General features: G+C 42.9%; 1 protein-coding gene across 6 annotated transcripts in view; it reads right to left on the reverse strand.

The window, feature by feature from the left end:
• The window catches only part of Ldlrad4 (low density lipoprotein receptor class A domain containing 4), a 320565-nt gene that overhangs the window by 24984 nt on the left and 276469 nt on the right, over positions 1 to 19112 (reverse strand). Inside the window, exon 1 of one of the 6 annotated variants that reach the window (XM_034517661.2) lies at positions 3070 to 3200. The exons of the other annotated variants lie outside the window; for them this stretch is intronic. Coding sequence (XP_034373552.1) covers positions 3070 to 3139 — 70 coding nt within the window. The 5' untranslated portion in view covers positions 3140 to 3200. Of the gene's footprint in view, positions 1 to 3069; positions 3201 to 19112 lie in introns of those variants that run through there. 6 annotated transcript variants of the gene reach the window in all.

Below are 19112 nucleotides of genomic sequence, written 5' to 3' on the forward strand. Positions count from 1 at the left end.
TCATTGCCACCCAAACACCAGAAATTAATAATGAATTCAAAGCTTACAGGAAGGGATTACGGTGCTTTGGTTTATTATCGTAAAAACAGTGCCGATGACGATAGTGATGACAGCATCTCGATCTGGATAGCAACATCTCCAAGAAATTCTAAGCCGTACAGTGGGGGACTGCAGGAACAGGTCTGTGTGGAGCAGGCTGATCTGTTCCTTGGTCCAATGGGGCCCTGGACTGAATCATACTGGAGGCGTGAATGTCTGGACTATTTTTAATGAACTCTGGGGAGATGTGTTTGTACTACCCTTGGGTTCCTAATATAACACTCACTTCTATTTGTGGGATGGCTAGCACCATCTTCCATTCAGCCTTCCTTCCATGAATACATCTTCATCGGCCAAAGCCGAGGTTTCTAAATGTTTAATTAGTTCGAAGTTCCAGATGTGTGATATGTTCCCTCACAGACAGCCTATAATGGAAGAACACGACGTGGGCTCTGTGGTGAGCCCTTCCTTTCACCAACAAAACAGACGCCTGGGCAGCGTGTGGGAAAGTGGCCATGAAAACCACTTATGTCATTTACCACTCCTCACAGATCTCAGGGATTCCACTCCCATCCTTACCAACGGCAGCCTCTCCACCTCACTCCCCTTCCTGCTCAATCTGAGAACTCAGAGCCTGAAAGAAGACGACCAGCCTGCCACAGGATTCCCCCATCCCCACCCCAGGAAGCCCCCTTCCCAGCAAACCCTTCAAGTCCCTGCCACTGCTGTAGGCACAGAGACCAACCTTCAGCCAGGAGACTGGTCTTGTTTCGTTTCTGCACAATGAACTTGTGTCTGCATTTCCTTCCTGTGTCTTCCTGCTCAGCAGAAACAGGTGTAGAGATAAGATGACAGCCATGGAGGCGAATGAGTATTTATGGTTCCAGGACACCTGTAGATGTCTGAATGTTCCTATAGTCTGTAAATTCTTTCCAAAATCCTAGAACCCAACAGCACTGGTAGCAGAAAGGTAGACGGGGCAGGATTGGAATCTACTTAGCCTACAATTGCCTTGAGCTCGTGAACTATTAGTACAAAATACTCTTGGCGATTTTAATGGTTGAATGAAAATTCACACTCATTAAAAAAGCACAGTTGAGGAGCGATATTCAGCCTCTGTGACAAAAATGACTTTGCAGCCAAAAGTTCAGGTGGCGAAACAAAAAGGGCTATAGCTTGTGATTAGATCACATTTTTAAATTTTCATTTTCCTTCGTAGTCAGTCAGTTACGACAATTCGTCTTTTAATGACAACAACAAAAGGGAGAAATTAAAGATAGAACTACAAAGATAGCCAATTTCTTGCAACTGCTGGCTGTATCTTCCATTATAAATTCTCCTCTGACCCACCGATAACAGGCTCCAGCCTTTACATTGCTTCCCATGTGTATGGACCACATTCTGTACTGACACTCCTTTTTAAGGTTTGTCTTCTGAGCTTCTCTCATAGACTAAGCCCTGGACTATATATTCTGTCCATCCATAGCATACAAATGTGAAGGTGTTGTGTATTACATACAAGGTAAGCAGGTCCAAGGCAGGGACTTCAGTTTCTTAATTTGTTTGTACACTGTCTCACATGGAACCATATTCTGGCAAATACTCACCAACAGCTTTAATAATGCTAACATTTTGCCCAAGATTTCCATATTTTGCACCAAGTACCCAGCACAGACTGTCACCAGAAAAGAAGGCTCATGGTTGCTCTAAGGTAGCTGCTTATATTATCCTATAATATCCCTGTACATATTCAAGGTATTTTGCATAATAAGACTGGAAGTGGTATTCTATGATCCATCAGTGGAGAGGATAACAAGAAAATACCATCAGTCCCAACCAAGCACCTGCCATGGCACGGGTAGGCTGGGAGCAGAAGCCAGGAATTAGAGTAAGGGATCCCCAGAATACAGACTCTGCAAGTCTGTCCAGCCCAGGTAGCAGCAAAGGCCAAAGCTCCCATCTAACACAGCCACTTTCTCTACAGACGTCACAATCTAGAATATCCTGATCTCTTTAGGAAAAAAAAAAATGTTGCAATCAAAGATGGGTGACAAATTTTTCTTTAAAAACAAAACAAAGCAACAGAGGAGTAAGAATGTAAGCATTAGAAACCTTAAAAAAATATCCATCCCTTGTTTGCTATAAATGGGAACTGAAAGTACATAGACTCATATCCCCCCTTATAGGAGTCACTTAAAATTCACCCTCGCCTCACCTCCACATTATTAATTAGGAAGGTATCAGAAGCCATACAGCTGCACACAGAACTGTCATATTCATGATTTCGAGCGTGGCTCCGAAGTGCTTGCTAGCTGGCAGTCTGTTCGACATCTCTCCTAGAGACCATTTCTCTTTCCCATTATGTCCTATTACCTTGATAACCCAAAAAACTAGTCAACAATCCAATCGCATTAAAAGAGGTACATTCTTTTTCTTTTCTTTCAGTTGTTAATTTCAGAAACTCGGGAGGAAAAAAACCACTGTCAGTCAAAGAGGGAAATTTTTTAGGGCATATGAAGGGGGCGAATATATGACACATACAAATTTATTTATATTTACATGTCTCCATCCCCTGAGAGTAACAAGCTAATTGCAAACCAAAGAAGATAGAAAGATCTCCCTTAAGATCCCCACCTAACAGAGCCAACAGACTTCTCTGAGGCAAAACAAACAAACAAACAAACAAACAAGACTCTTATTTTTTTTCTTGAGGCAGGGTCTTCTGTATCCCAGGTTGGCCTCCAACTCACTCAACTCCCCATATAGCTGAGAAAAACCTTCAACTTCTGATCCTCCTGCCTCCACCTCTCAATTTCATGGGATATGCCACTATTGCCAGGTTTGAGGGGGAAAAAAAAGTCCTGTGAAAGACTTAACTGCTCTGCTCAGACCAGACTCTAAGAGAAAACGCACACACACACACACACACACACACACACACACACAGAGAGAGAGAGAGAGAGAGAGAGAGAGAGAGAGAGAGAGACCCAAAGACCCTGCATCACCCGAAGCTACCCTTTGCAAATGTACCTTTTTTAAAGAACAGGTCTTTAAATTGAACCTCCTTCAGTGTGCTGTTGTTCAGCTGGTCGATGGACATAATCAAGTCCTTTGCAAGGGAGACTCCAACTGTGCCACAGCCCACCCAGTTCAAACCATCCTTCAAAGTCAGCCACTCTCCTCTCCAGACAGCTGAGAGCTGTAGTTATAGCTGGTGTGTGTGTGTGTGTGTGTGTGTGTGTGTGTGTGTGTGTGTGTGTGAGAGAGAGAGAGAGAGAGAGAGAGAGAGAGAGAGAGAGAGAGAGAGAATGAGAGAATGAGAATGTGTGTGTGGTGGAGGGAGTTCTTATGTCTCTTTCTATTCTATCAGCAGGGGCCCAGCCCAGGTGCTAGACTCAAACGCTGTGGCTCTGACCACAGACTATGACTACCAATTATCAACTGCCATCAACAGAAATCAGGAGGTCTGTGGCAGGAAGCTGGCAATGTCACAGACAGTAAGCCGGAGAGTCTCCAATCCCAAGAGCACTCAGTGCTGTTGATGACAACATATATCAGTGATTAGTCTGCATTTCTCGGGGTTTGGTCTCACACCCAGACAGGTCACATCCAGACATGTCACATCCCAACATGTGACACACACACAGGCAAGCAGAATGCAGCTAGACAATTCACCTTATTCTAGTACATTCACTAATCTTTCACAGGCAAACGGGCAAACCAGACTCAGAAGAAAGAAGGATCTGAAATCTCTCAACATACTATCTTTTTCTTTCCTCTCTGCTGGAAGTTTTCAGAGTTGAGGACATAACAATGTGAGCTTACCGAGGTATCAGGGCAAGCAGCAACATCACCCTTGGGTGTCCAGGTGCCAGCACCCAACACATCTCTCCTTCTGGAGGCCAGACCACAGGTTATCTTTCTTGATCCTCCTCCCCATAAAGTCCCCGACAGCTTACACCAGCTCTTTCAGCATTGACAGCTGGCAATACCACACCACAGCAAGAACTACTCATAGTCTCAGATTCCTATTCTCTCGTATCAAAGCTCTCATGGTGAAGCAGCACAAATACAGCAGAGAAAGACGCCTTTAAAACCAGGACTCTCGATTTTACTATGCAGTTTTAGTTCAAGCTGCTCTGAAATTACAGAAAAATAACCCCAAGTGATACAAAAGAGCCATTCAGACAGGAAAAGCGCAGACCCATCTCAGGAGGGCTCTTCCTTTTGTACAAGAAACCCCTTTTCTCTTGAGGTCTAGACAGTGGTTTTTCAAACGTCCTTAAAACCTTTCTTATGCATCCTGATGTCTCGAGGCTGTGTGGAGAGGCTTTGTGGATGGCTGCATGTCTGTTACAGTTTTCAGAAGAAAAAAAAAAAAAAATCACCTGGCAGCCACAGTGAAAAGGGCCAAGTGCCATGGTCACACTGCAAATAACCTCAGCCGGCAGGCACTGCACTCTGCCGAGAATAGCTTTTGTTTTTCCTTATTTAGGGTAAATAGGAATGACATGTGGGCCAGGACAACAGTGTTGGCTGTAGGAGTTGTCAAAGCAAAGCTAAACTGTTGGTTACCACCAGAGTTAGAAATAAAGACAATTAAGGCCAGCAGCCAGTCCCTGCTCAGAGCCCGGAAATGTCACCTGGAACATGACAGCAGGGTCCAGGCACTTCAGACATCACTCTCTCTTGGTCTAGTTATTGGAAGCAGGAAAGGAACAAGAGGACTACCAAGATTTTGGGGATGTTTCACATAGCTCAAAGAAGCAGAAGGTTCAACGTGAAAATGGATGTGTGATCAGATGGTCGAAATCATCAAGGCAGCAGGATTGTTCTCCAGTCATTTCTAAATGAAAAACATAGCTCCCTTCCTTAGAGATACTCAGGGTTATACTGCTGTGTGAAGAGTGGGGGAGTGAGGGGGAGGGGGAGGGGGAGGGGAGGGGGAGGGGGAGGAGTTTCAAGTAGATTCAGTGAGTCCCCAGTTCATGGAATGATCCAGGACAGCCAGCTGCAAGGAGAATTAGAAACTGCTTCCATATCAAGTCAGCTTCTCTGGTCTCCTGTCACTAGAGCCTAGGGATCTTTCTAAACTAGGGACAGCAGTTTCCAGTCAAAGGCCATTGGCATGATGGTTCACCATGACACCACTCTACACAGGAGAGAATAAGATTGCTAAGTCTCTTGTAATATTGGTGGTTTGACAAGTTTCATGGGATCCGAAACTCTGTTTTTTTTTTTTTTTGCTACCAGACACATTTGCGTTTTGAAATACTCATGAATAACCAACTTTGGAGTTTACATTTTCAGAATGTTATAAACACTTCACGTATCTAGAAATCTATGGGGTATTAGGGGCACGTGGCAGGTGAATCTCTGTGAGTTGGAGGGCAGCCTGGTCTACATAACAAGCTCCAGGCCAGCCAGGGCCACATGGCAAGACCCTACCTCAAACAAAACAAAAACAAACAGAAAAAGAATCAGCATAGCTGTCCTTTTAATAGACACACATTTGTGATGTCTAGTTGACTCTTATCAACTGGGCATTTTGGTCACAGTAACCAATTTGAATTAAGTTCTGATCATTCTGTTTAAAATGAAGCTAAAAACTTTTGACCTTATAGATGAAAGTTTATTTTAAGCTTGCTAACACACACACACACACACACACACACACACACACACACACACACACACACACACACTCTGCTGTATTGTATTCCTGTGGGACAGACACTGTAGACTCAGCACAGTGTCTATAGAAACAGCCTGGCTCTGCAGTGTGCTTAACGCACAGCCTGGTTAATGTTACTCAGTACCTCACCCAGCATTTGCTGAGGGACTGTGTTGGCTCCACAGGTGAAGTCCTTCACTCTTGTTTTTTTCTTCCTTAAACACACCTAAGGACATTTCTCCTGAGAGAGAGTTTGGAAGTCGAATCATACAAACCATAATGGAGGGGTGTAGCCCATGACAAACATTCTAGGTACAGTATATAAAGACTGGCCCTTTTCTTAAGTACTTATCTTATTTTTTTGAGATTATACATAATTACATCATTTTCTTCCCTTCCTTCACCCCAAAACCTATCATTTATCCCTCCTTACATTCCTAAAAAATTTATAGCCTTTTTAATTAATTTTTGTTTTATGTATAGTCATATACATACATATACACATATGCATGTACATACATATGTATGTATATGACTATATATATATACATATATATATAGCCATATACTTATGTACTAAATATGTATAAATGTATATGGCTATACATATATATATTATATATATATATATATATAGTCATATATATACCCAAATATATAAATACAACCTACTCAGTCCATATAATATTGCTTATATGTATGATTTCAGGCTATTTGGTTCTGGATAACCAACTGATGTGCTCTTCCCTTGGGAAGACTATTCCTCCTACTCTGCATAGGCTCAAAACCTCATGAGCGTTCCCTCACCCATGCTAGCATGTCTGCTGATACTGTCCTTGTTCGGCTCATGTTTAGTTAGTTGTGTTGGCAAGACTTTATGGGTGTTGTTGACCTACTATGTGCAATGTTTCTTTTCCCTCAATTCAGAGGAAATGGCAGCACACAAAGCTGAAGGGCCTGGGAAAGAGTAACATAATGTGCTAGACAAAAAGGCACAAGTGTGATATAGTGCAAAACAAACAAACACCAATTGCAACCACACACTCTGCTACTGGGTCTCAGAACAACAACTATAAAGCAAGTGCTCTGGAAGACTTTATGGATATTCATTTTCTAATAAACTTTGAGATGATCTATGAGCCTTCATTATGCATAGCAGAGGCTTGGGGCACGGTGCCAGGTGCGGTTACCTCACATGCATGTTCCACAGGGCTTGTTGGCAGCAATGAAGACACGTCAAAGCAGCACTAATGACCTCACCATAGCTTCCTCTAGAGAAGTCTTCAGCAACATAATCCATCTGACAATCATATGTGAGATGTTTGCAGCTCTCCAGAGGAAACACGCTGGTCTGGACTATAATCCTATGTATAGATACGCCTTTCTGAGGCATTGAACTGTCTAAGGTTCCATTAGTAGGTCACGTTGTGTCTTAAAGAGCTGACCTTACTCAGAGGGCTGGCTTTCAAACATGGTCTGTATAGGACAAACTAAAGGAGCTGAAAGCCTCCGGGATCCCTGGAGCCAACAAAGACAGGGAGCAAGTAGATTAAGCAGTATAGCCTAATGGCTCAGGGCTGGGCCAGGGGAGTAAATAATCCCTCCTACCCAGGAATATTTGCTTATATGACAGCATTTAACGAGTGACCTGCCCAGCCTCTCATTATTTTCATCACAGGCTCCTTTGCCCTCTCTGCTCTCTGCTCTCTACCCCACACACAAATTCTCACAGCTAAAGATCATTTGAAGAGGTACAAATACCCTTTCAGCACCTATGGAACAGGAAGCCAGCATGAGTGAAAATCTAGAAACTTCCAAGCTCTGTACAGTTTTTATCTTCACACCAACCCCCCAAAAGCATACTTTCCTGTTCCCAATTTGTTGGTGAGGGATCCAAGATTGACTGGATGGTGGAGATACAGGCGGGTAGGAGAAGGACCATGGACTAGAAACTTCCTATGCACCCATTTTGCTTGGTAAGCAGTAAACCAAATATCATCCATCAACAAATGTAAAACTTCCTGAAGCTAACCAAAGGATACAGCAGATTGATAAGTGCTTGCTTTGATTTTTTTTTTTTTTTTTTACATCTTGATTGTCCATTTTAGACATTAAGAGATATATTAACTCATAGATCCATTTCCACGAGGCTCTTAGGACCATTTTCTGTTTCAAATGCTTGCAACCCCATTACGAATCAATGGCTTTGACCATCATATTATATGTTCCTATTCTTTGGATTTTTTTTTTTTTTTTTTTTGACTATGCTGTAGTATTTTGATCTGAGATGAGTTGTTTCCACATAAAAGATATGCCTTGGAATTTGGTTTTTACAAACTGAAACTGTATTTTAAGAGTTTGTAATGTTCAAAGGCCAAGGAATTAAGACTTTAAAGGAACATAAATACTATGTTCCTAAAGACACCAAACAGTAATAGTTTGATATTTGTAGGTATTAGCCTGTAGCATTGAAAATTTTACTAATGTATCCTTAATGCTCAAAGAACACAATACCAAAAAGTCTTTGTATAAAGACTTTATATAAAATGTAAAGACTGCATAGGAGTCTGACTAACTCTCTGTTGGTGTAAATGTTAATGAATGTAAAAATGTGGCCAGCAGGCCAATGAGATAGTTTAAAAGATTATTAAGTAGTCAAAATTAAATAGCTTTATGATAACCTCTTAATAGGAAGCAAACTCCATGTATTAATAAATTTTAGAGTTTACCTTACAAATCGGCTATGCAAACACAGCATTTTTCCCTTCTAAGGAAAAAAAATTATTCATGTTTATGGTGGCCTAGATTTGTATAACGCTCAAGATGTTCCCTACTAAGTGGGATAGACACCTTAGTGTAGTATTACTGTTGTACAATTACTTTTCCAAATAGTAGACAACACATAGATAGTTGAGTAGCTAAATTCAGGTACCACTTGTGTTTCCAGGCCTGTTACCTAACATGGTTAACTTGAGCTGGATCCATTTTCTGACTGGGAATACTTCCTGCATATGGTGCTTGGGAGACTGAGATGCAAAAGCTCCACTAATCAGAATCTGACCCCGAGATCTATAGCAGCTCTTGAAGCTCATCAGGAAATCAGAATCTCAGCCTGATGTTAACAAGGACTTAGGCTGGGGCCAGTGAGATGTCTCAGTGGGTTCAGGTGCTGGCATGCAGGCCTGACTACCTGAGTTCACTCCCTAAATCCTACAAGGTAGCCTGGAAGAACTGGCTCCTAAGGAGAGATGTCCTCTGACCTCCACACTTACAAACACATGGATAGATGGACAGATGGATGAATGGACAGATGGATGGACACACACACACAGACACACACAAAATTTAAACAGATAAACTTTTTTTTTTAAAAAAAAAAAAAAGAAAGAAAAGAAAATTACTTTAATTACAGGCTGACTCATCAGTACACCAAAACTCAGGTCTGCTCCCTGAGGTGTGAGGAACTGTGTTCAGCAGAGTGAAGAAATGACAACAGAATCCTAGTGTCGTCCTTCATGATAACTATTTCACGATGACTTTAAAGAGTGGCAGTCAACATGCAATTGTTTGAGTTCACATGGGTGTATGATCACAAGGCTGCCTTTCCAGCCTGAGGGAAGTATCAGTATCATAGGGTGGGTGCCGGCTTTTCTCCCACCAGCTGATGCTGTTTCTATTCACTAACGCTTTGGGAGAACCAGCAGGCACTGACAGTGTGACACGGTAACAAGCAAACAAAGAGCCTCGTGCTGAGATATGATTTCTTTGTCTCTGAATCCAGACTTTTTAATTTTATTATTTGAAGTGTGTGTGTGTCTACATGTGCACGTGTACCCATGAGGACTCAAAGAGGCATCAGCTCCCCGGCCCTGCCCCCAGAATGGAGTTATAAGTAGCTGTGAATTGCCAGACAAGTGTGCTGGTAACCGGACTGGATTGAACTGTGGTCCTCTGGAAAAGAAGTGAAGCTCTTGACTGCTGAGCCATCTCTGCAGACCTCTACTTTTTTTTTCCTTTTTAAAAATAGTAAGTTTTTTTTTTTTATTATTTGAAAATTTCACTCATTTATACCTTGTATTTTGATAATACCCAGCCACATTGCCTCCTTCTAACTCCCCCTGGACGGTTCCACCCCATCACACTCCCACGTTTACATCCTTCTGTCACTCTTGTTATTACTAACCCTCTGAGTCTAATTAGTGCTGACCATATGGACTTGGGCATGGGGCCACTCACTGGGGCATGGGCCACCTACCAGTAGCCATATCCAGAAAGGAGTGTGACTTTTCCTTCTTTTAGCAACCATCAACTGGCAAAACCTCCTCCACCAAGAGTGAGATCTCAAGGGCCCCTTCCCCTCTTCGTGCTGGAATTTTTGTCTGGCTTGATCTTGGTGCAGGTAACCACAGGAAGGTACTATGAGTTGCTGTGTGCAACAGACATGCCATGTGGAAGCATAGAAGAGGGGCACGTAACCTAAATGTCATCAGTCATGGCTAACACCAAGACAGTGCTCATAAGGGGCCAACTGACTGACATCTCAAAACTATTGGAGCTCCTGCAACTAGGTCATTTAATTCTTATAACTACTACCACACGAATATCAGATGTTATCATCTTAAATATGAGCAAAGCAAGGCACAGGCAGGTGAAATATCTTGACTGAAGTCACATAGCTTGTAAGTGGTAACGATTCCAGCAATTCCAGCCTTACCATGTTACTAACCACATGATCATATAATTATAAATATAAGGGGTCCCAGTATGAACCCAAAGCCAAACCCCATTTCTAAAGGGGCTTTGATCTACAAATATATTCTTTAAAGGGATCAAAGAATGAACTATTACTCTAGGACAAAGGCTCTTGGGAAGGACAGGGCCCATTAATGCCACCATTTAGAAAGTTGGTTTTATTAGTTTCTCTTCTGTTGCTGTGATAGAAGACCCTGACAAAAAGGAATGTGGGGAAGAAAGGGTTTATTCTGGATTATAGTTCCAGAGGGGATGCAGACCGTCATGGTGGGGAAGGCATGGCAGAGGAACAAGAGGCCACTCTGGCAGTCAGGAAGCAGAGTAGTCACATTTCATCCACACACAGGAACCAAAGAAAGAAAACAGTGGGAGTGGAGTCTCCAGGCCTGTCTTCAGTTCTTCCTCTAAGTAAGGCTCTCTCTATCTTAAAAGCTCCATAACCACCTCAAGGTGCATCACCAGCCAGGGACCACGTTATGGTTATGGAGCTCCACAGGAGCCTAAGGAGAACATTTCAAATACAAACTGCAGCAAAGGTCTCCACACCTAGAAGACGCTCCTGATAGTATACAAAATTAAAATAAATAAATAAGATGTTGATTAAAAATCAGTTTTCTAGAATAAAATCCCCCCAATGTCCTTTGGTGGTATTTGTAACTTGTTATATTCACAACGCTTTCTGACTCCAAGTCAGGGCTCAGTGGAGCCTATTCCAACACTTGAAATAACAAGGTACCCAAGTGACTGTCCAAGTCCACCTGCTTAGTGCAGTGGGAAGTACTGAGAACCAAAGGCAATTTTTAAATCACTATGACTCTAGTCAACTTTGTTTAATCTTTCTCCATAGCTGATGATGGATCAGCCTGCAAAAAACAAACAAACAAACAGAAAAAAGCTCGGTGCAAACACAACTCCCTCCATGGCCGCAAGATAACATCCAGCCATAAAAAGTAAAGGCAAGCCAAGCTGGCTAGCGGAGTATGATCGATCACTGGGGCAAAGGGGAGGACGGCCCTGTGTTACTCAAAACTGACCTTAAGGCTGCTCTTCTCAACCACGTTCGCATTAAGAAAGAAATGAGGCACAGATAGGCAGAGTAGCAATTACAAAAATGTCCAGAGTTTTCAAAAAGGGGTTTCCAAAATTTAGAAGGGCAGACATGGAAATACCATTACCATTTTTTTTTCCTATAATATACTTTTCACAGAAATTTCCAAATTAGTTTCTCCCATGAATGTTCTTTTCCTTTTCTATTTATGTATGTGTTTGTTGGTTTGTTTTTGTTTATTTTTGAGACAGGGCTTCTCTATGCAAGAACAGCCTTGGCTGTCCTGGAACTCACTAACTCAGAGAAATCCTCCTATCTCTGCCTCCTGAGCGCTGGAATTAAAGGCATGTGCCACCACACCTGGCCTTCTCACGAACGATGTTAAAGAGACAGAAATCCTGGCCACCGCTGGCTGCAGAAAGGCAGTTCAGTCACACGTTCTTTTCTTGGCAATTGTTTTACTTGAACATATATATATATATAAAAAAAAAAAAAAAAAAAAAAAAACCAACAGTGAACCTTTCAGATTCCAGATAACTGACTTATAATTCACAGCTGAGGTTCTCTGTGCCTTCTTCACCTTTCAGCCACAACTCCCTGACTGGGACCCATGCTGATGAGGAAACCAGGGGTTAGAGATGCTTTTCCTACCAGGGACACTCAAGCTTTGAAACTGCTTGTGCGTCCTCTCATTTAACCGTTGGGATGAAATCTGTGTTCTGAACCCTTTGGACCCTCAAATCAACCCTCAGGATATTTTAAATGTCTGGCTGTCACATATACTAATATTGACCCAACACAGAATTCTTTTATGATACGTTTTTAAACTATTTATTCTCTAAATAAAAATATCCATGAATAGGCCACTTCTCTGCCTCCCAGAGATCAGGCTATGTCCCCTGCTGTCTATCTACTAGGGCAAAGGACTGACAGACAGGTGCCTGCTTTGACTCAGGTCTTCATGAGAAAAAGCAAAGTCAATCCCCTGCCCCAACCCAGAACCAAGGCAACTTGGAACTATGTTCCCACCCAGTGCCTGCCTCCATGGTCAGACTCCTGGCCCATAAGCTAGGTCACCGACATGAAGCTTGTTCATCCCCTCCCCAGACCCCTAAGAGTCAGAAACTCTCTTTGCTGCCTAGATCTGAAGGGAGGTCTTTTTCTTTCTCTCTCCCTTCGAGACTCCATTATGGCTGTCTATGATGTATGGTATATGGTATATGGTATATGGTATATGGTATATGATATGCTATCTCTCTCAATGTTCTAGAAATCACATCTCTCTCTCCCAGTAAAGCTCATCTTTGGGTCTGAAGTTGCCTCCTCCCCTTCCAGACTGCCATCATGTAACAAACGTCTTCCCAATGTTACATTGTGTCAATTCCTTGCTATGACCCTGCAGTTTTGTTTTGTTTCTTTTTTGTTTTGTTTCTTTTTTGTTTTGTTTCTTTTTTGTTTTGTTTTGTTTTGTTTTTCGAGACAGGGTTTCTCTGCCCTGGCTGTCCTGGAACTCACTCTGTAGAACAATCTGGCCTCGAACTCAGAAAACCGCCTGCCTCTGCCTCCCAAGTGCTGGGATTAAAGGCGTGCACCACCACTGCCCGGCTTTGTTTTGTTTCTTAAAGCTATAACATATAACAGGTTTGACATGCTAAAGTTTTTAAATAATGCCATTTTTCATAGGTCGGTGCACTACTAAAAGTTAAATTTCAACACAACCTCTAATATTATAAAATATCAGAAGTGTCTTTTGCCAATTCTTTTGCTAATTTAGAAGTATTTACTAGACATTAGTTGGTTTCAGTTTTGTAAGGAAAATATTCGTTTAACTGTATTACACAGTGTTAATAACCAAACATAGAAAATAGACAAATTCACTGACAAGAATAGATTTAAGAGCTCCACAGACCTATTATCAGGACAATAAACACAATCAGACAAAAAAAATTGAAAAACTAAATAAAGTCTCTGAAATTTGTCTAAAGTGGGTTCAACAGATTAACATTTACTAAAATAAATCTGCACATTTTCATAAGAATAGTGTGCCCCTGAGGCACATGAGCTAAACCACTTCCCAATGTCAGCAGCACAGAGTTCACTCACAGTGGCTATGGACACAAAACAGTCTTACACTGCCCTCACACCCCCAGCCCTTGAGGGCTATGGTGGTACCCATATAAGACCAGGCAAGTAGCTGGCCTTTGACACAGAGGTTAAGTAATAGGTGACTTGTCAAGAGGCCTTCCTTGCCCTGCCCTCTTCTTCCTTCTCAACTCCCAGGAAGGACTTCACCAAGCATAGCAGAATGAGAACCTCAAGACTCAACACCACCCAGCCTGGTTTATCAATCAGGTGGAAGTCCCAAGTTAGGAGAGGCAAGCTCAGAAAAACTGTCTCTGCCCATCTCTACCTTGTAAAGCAGGGTATAGGGTTGGGGGGGGGCGTGGGAGTGTGGTGTGGTAGGGGGTGTTCGATGAGAGAACTGTCCCAGGGTTCCTTTGTCACCTCTGGAGCAGTGACTGAAAAGATCTTGTACAGAGTAGAATCAGACAGCACCAGAGAGGGTTCCAGTGCCTAAGAAACAATTTACTTAGAAGAGAAAGAGGGAAAGCTCAAATTTCAAGATAATTCTATTAAGAATAGAAACTTCAGTGGTAAATGACCAAGAAGTAGCTATAACCCTGTAGCCAGTAAATTCTACAGGAAATAAAAACAAAAGGTAAGGAGAGCTCTTCAGAGGTTAGACCACACCTTAAAGGCTAGCACAAAAATGGCTCTGTAAGGGGGCTGGAATTTAATTGAGCAATTTATACCCTAGCATAGTGAAAACAAAGCAATCAGCTAACATAATTAGTGGAAATTATCAACTGGGTGTAATACCAACTAAGGCAGACAGTGTAATAGGAATTCAGGGTAAAGAAATATGAAGGTCTCGCTAAAATGACTGTGGTCGCTTGTGATTGTCTGAAAAGCCAGTGGGAGAGGTGTCACACGGCAAGGTAGGGTTGAGTCAAACAGTTCAGTCAAGTCCCTAAGTAAATGAGAAAGCTGCAGGTTCAGGGATGGGGGGCTGGAATCAGAAGTTACTGTAACGCCATCAGAAAATGTCTGTGTCCAGTTTTCAACAAAATATAGGAGACAACACTTAGCATAGGAGACACGTGCCAGTAATCCCAGCATTCGGGGGAGGCAGAGGGAAGAGGCTCATGAGTTTGAAACTAGTCTGGGCTACTATGTTTCAGAAAAAAAGATGGGGAAAGGACATGCAAAGAAAGAAACTAGGAAGCTTGACTCAAACAAGGCATAATGCAGACAATAGAAAATACGCATTGTCTAAATGTCAATTCTTAGCAGAAAGACTCGATAGCAACCACCACTATTATGCTTAAAAACCTAATGGAAATGGTAATTACAGCAACAGAGTGTGATCCTATAATATACATTATATTGATATGTGGTCATGTGCTGTCTAAGCTTATGGCAAGTGAACTCTGAAAGTGAGGCAGTCCCCTTCTGTCTCCTTAAAAACCCCAGGTCCTGGGTCGGGCTGTGTCCTGGCTCTGTAAGGGCAGAGAGGAAACAGCCAATAGCTCAAGAGTGAGAACAGCTATCAGGTAGGTAAGCCACTTCCAACAGAGGTTGTTGTTATTCATCCTGTGATATAAGAATGTCTCTGTGACAGAATGCAGAGAGAGCCACAGGAAAACGTTAGGCGGAGCTGGGGGAATCCTGTGGAAGAGGGGAGGAGATATTGAAGGAGCCAGAGAGGTCAAGGATACAAGAAAACCTACAGAATCAGCTAACCTGGGCCCATAGGGGCTCACAGAGACTTAACCACCAACCAGAGAACATGCATAGGATGGACCTAAGGCCCCTACACATAGGTAACAAATGCACAGCTTAGTCTTCATGTGGTACCCCTAATAGCAGGAGCGGGGGGTTGTCTTCTACTCTGTTGCCTGCCTTTGAATCCCCTTCCCCTAGGCTGGACTGCCTTGTCTAACCTTTCCTAAGGAAAAAGAGAGGGGACATATGGGGTGTGGGGAGGTGAGAGGGAGGAACTGGGAGGGGAGGGGAGAGGGGAAGCTGTGATATAAATAAATCAATAAAAAATTTAGAAAGAAAGGGGGGAAGGAATGAGGGAGAAGGGGGAAGGGGAAGGAAGAGGAGGAGGGAGGGAAGGAGACAGAGAAAGAGAGAGAGAGATCGAGAGAGCTCGAGAAAGAGAAAGAGAGAAATCCAGGGTAGCTGGGTGTGGTAGCCATGCCTTAATTTCTTGGGAGGCAGCAGCAGAGACAGGTAGATTGTGAGTTCAAAGCCAGTTAGATCTTTGTAGTAAGTTCTAAGCCAGTGAGAGCTTCACAGTGAGGCTGTCTCACACAAACACCTAGCACTGGGGTGCTCTGATAGGATCTCAGTTCTTCGAGGAACTGAGTTGAGCTTGCCCTACAGGACAGATCTCATTTGATTATCCTTGCGTTGTCGTCATAGGAACGATTGAGTCTTACGAGCACAGGGCAGCAGGATGCAGGAAAATTTTTAAGAAACAGAGGTGGGAGTGGGTGTAAGAGCTCCATCAGATAGTTACATTTTTATTTCAAAAGCCAAGGAAAAGCACGGCAAAAATCACAGAGGCCATGGGAGTGGGAACATCAGCAAGATCTTACCCAGCTGGGACCCTGTATGCTATAACATTGACTTACGGAGTGAAGCGAGCTCACTGATAACAATAGTGCCCTGGTATGGGGTAACCAGCTGCTTTCTGATTAGACTGAGGCTCATTCCACAGGAAGGAATTCACACACCAGGGACTTTGAAGCTGGTCAAAAACCCTGGCTCAGGAGTCCGTGGGTTATAGGAAGGAATAGATTACTGTTGTTTTGCGGAGTGTGCATGGTTTGCCCAGGGAGTGGCATTATTTCAAAGTGTAGCTTGGTTGGAGTAGGTGTGTCACTGTGGGCGTGGGCTTTAAGACCCTCAACCTAGCTGCCTGGAATCTTCCACTAGCAGCCTTCAGATGAAGATGCAGAACTCTCAGCTCCACCTGCACCATTGCCTGCCTAGATGTTGCCATGCTCCTGCCTTGATGACAATGGACTGAACCTCTGAACTTATAAGCCAGCCCCAATTAAATGTTGTCCTTATAAGAGTTGCCTTGCTCATAGTGTCTGCTCACAACCATAAAACCCTAAGATAATGATCATCTTCTAAATGTCTGTTTATAGCCACCGACTAGTGCAACTCTCAGCCTAAATAAGGAAATTTCTTTCTGCCACAGGAAGCAGTTTAATGCAGACACTTATAACTGGCTAAAGGGTTAAGAATAAGTGAATCTGGAGTGTTCAGTTCTAAAAGTGACATCTCTATCACTCTCTGCTAACATTCAGGGGACACTGTGGAAGAGGGGACAGAGGGTGTAAGAGCTGGATGATGGGACAGACTGTCTTCTGGACACGGCATGGCCCTTGTACTCAAACACAGCGGTTACTGTGGTTACCAGCACAAGACCTGCACAAGATTGAGCTGTCATATTCCAACCTGGACTGGGAAGAGGGGTACCAGATGCCCCGCTCATAGTTGAGCAGTTCTTGGTAGTGTCTGGCTGCTCCATGAAACAGAGACATTTTTCTTCAGTGGTATAGCCACTGCAGTAGCTGCCTGCAGCCACTCATGTGTGGAAGCATTAAAGAATACTTTTTTTTTTTTTTTTTAAGCATTTTAAAAGAATTTGCCCACCACTGACCTAAGGAGTGGTGGTGTCTTCAAGAGTGGCGATATTCCAAAAGTAAATGAATACAAACATACCTAACTGGTTTTGCTTTGCCAGCTCACTAAACAATTTGCTTTCGCCAGGTTCTGCATGACTCTGGTGTTGAAATCTTTTTGTACTTTACCTGGAGATACACTGTAATGACAAAGAACACATACACTTGCAGATCTACCATAATTGTTTTTCAGACAGCATCTCTCTATGTAGTCCTAGCTGGTCAAGAGCTCAGTATGGTATACCAGGTTGGCTTTGATCTCATGAGGTCTGCCTGACTCTGCCTCCTGGGTGCTAGTATTAAAGGCATGTACATGTACCACCACACCCAGCATCATTTATAAGGAATCCAGACCATGATTTGATATGAACTTGTCTAAAAGTTAGGTACTTAACTATCTCATTCTGTGCATATAAATGTCTATGCACATGTTTCAAAACTTTGAGGCTTTCCTTAAAATAAGATAACCACTATTGTATGGTGACATAATTGCTTAGGAGGAGAAAGGTAAAACATCATAGCTCAGACTCAAGAGTCCTTATCAGTTTCTATTCTTCGTTAGATGTGTTTTCACCTAAGTGGAAGAAATTAAAGCCTCAAGGAGTTTACCACACATGGTTTTTAATTCAATCAGCTCACCTGCTGCATAGCATTAGGTAGCTTATGCATTAAGAAATATGTCTGATCGTCTGTACTTCTCTCCTGTCCCTTCCAATACAGAAACTGAATAAAAACATGTAGCAGAGGGAGATGGGGAACTGGGGTAGCCACTAGAAAGTCCCAGACTCAGGGAAGTGAGAGGCTCCCAGGAGCCAACGGCAATGACTTTAGCAGAAATACCCAACAGAGGGGAGATGGAACCCGTAGAGACCACCTCCAGTCAATAGGCACATCCCCCAGTGGAGGGATGGGGCTACCCACGCATCTCAAATTTTTAAGCCCAGAAATGTTCCTGTCCAAAGGAAAGACAGGAACAAAAAATGGAGTGGAGATTGAAGGAAAGGCCATTCATAGACAGCTCCACCTAGGGATCCATCCTATCTGCAGACACCAATCCCTCACACTATTGCTGATGCCAAGAAGTACTTCCTGACAGGAGCCTGATATGGCTGTTCCCTGAGAGGCTCGGCCAGAGCCTGACAAATACAGATGCAGATACTTACAGCCAACCATCGGACTGAGACTGGGGACGCCAATGGAAGAGCTAGGGGAAAGACTGAAGGAGTTGAAGGGGATTGAAACCCAATAAGAAGAACAATATCAACTAACTTGACTCCCCAGAGCCCCCAGGGACTAAACCACCAGCAAAGAGTATACATAGAAGGAACCGGGACTCCAGATACATATGTAGCCGAGAATGACCTTATCTGACATCAATGGGAGGGGAGGGAGGTTTGATGCCCCAGCGTAAGGGGTGAGGCACAGTGGGTGAATGGGTAGAGAGCACCCTCATAGAGGCAAAGGGGGGGGGGGTGAGGGGAGATGTGATGGGGAGTTGGTGAAGGAATAACTGGGAAGGGGGATATCATTTGAAACATAAATTAATAAAATTATTAATTAAAAAAATGTGTCTGATCTTTTTCTTTAAGAAATCAGAGAGACCCACTTCTCTATCAGCCAAGTTCACTTAGGATAGATTTCATAATTAGCCACGTTTCAAGTTTTCCTATTTGATTTGTTTCCCTGGCTTGATTGATGAGATTTCCTCCCCCCCCCCCCAACACAGGCTTAATATTCTACAATGTGTCTGCGTATAATGTGATCTCCATATAGCTCCACACCAGTTTGTGTTAAGTAACAGTTTGCTTGATGGAACAAGTGTGCTTACATTTGG

Source organism: Arvicanthis niloticus, chromosome 14 (assembly GCF_011762505.2).
Source record: "Arvicanthis niloticus isolate mArvNil1 chromosome 14, mArvNil1.pat.X, whole genome shotgun sequence".
NCBI lineage: Eukaryota > Metazoa > Chordata > Mammalia > Rodentia > Muridae > Arvicanthis > Arvicanthis niloticus.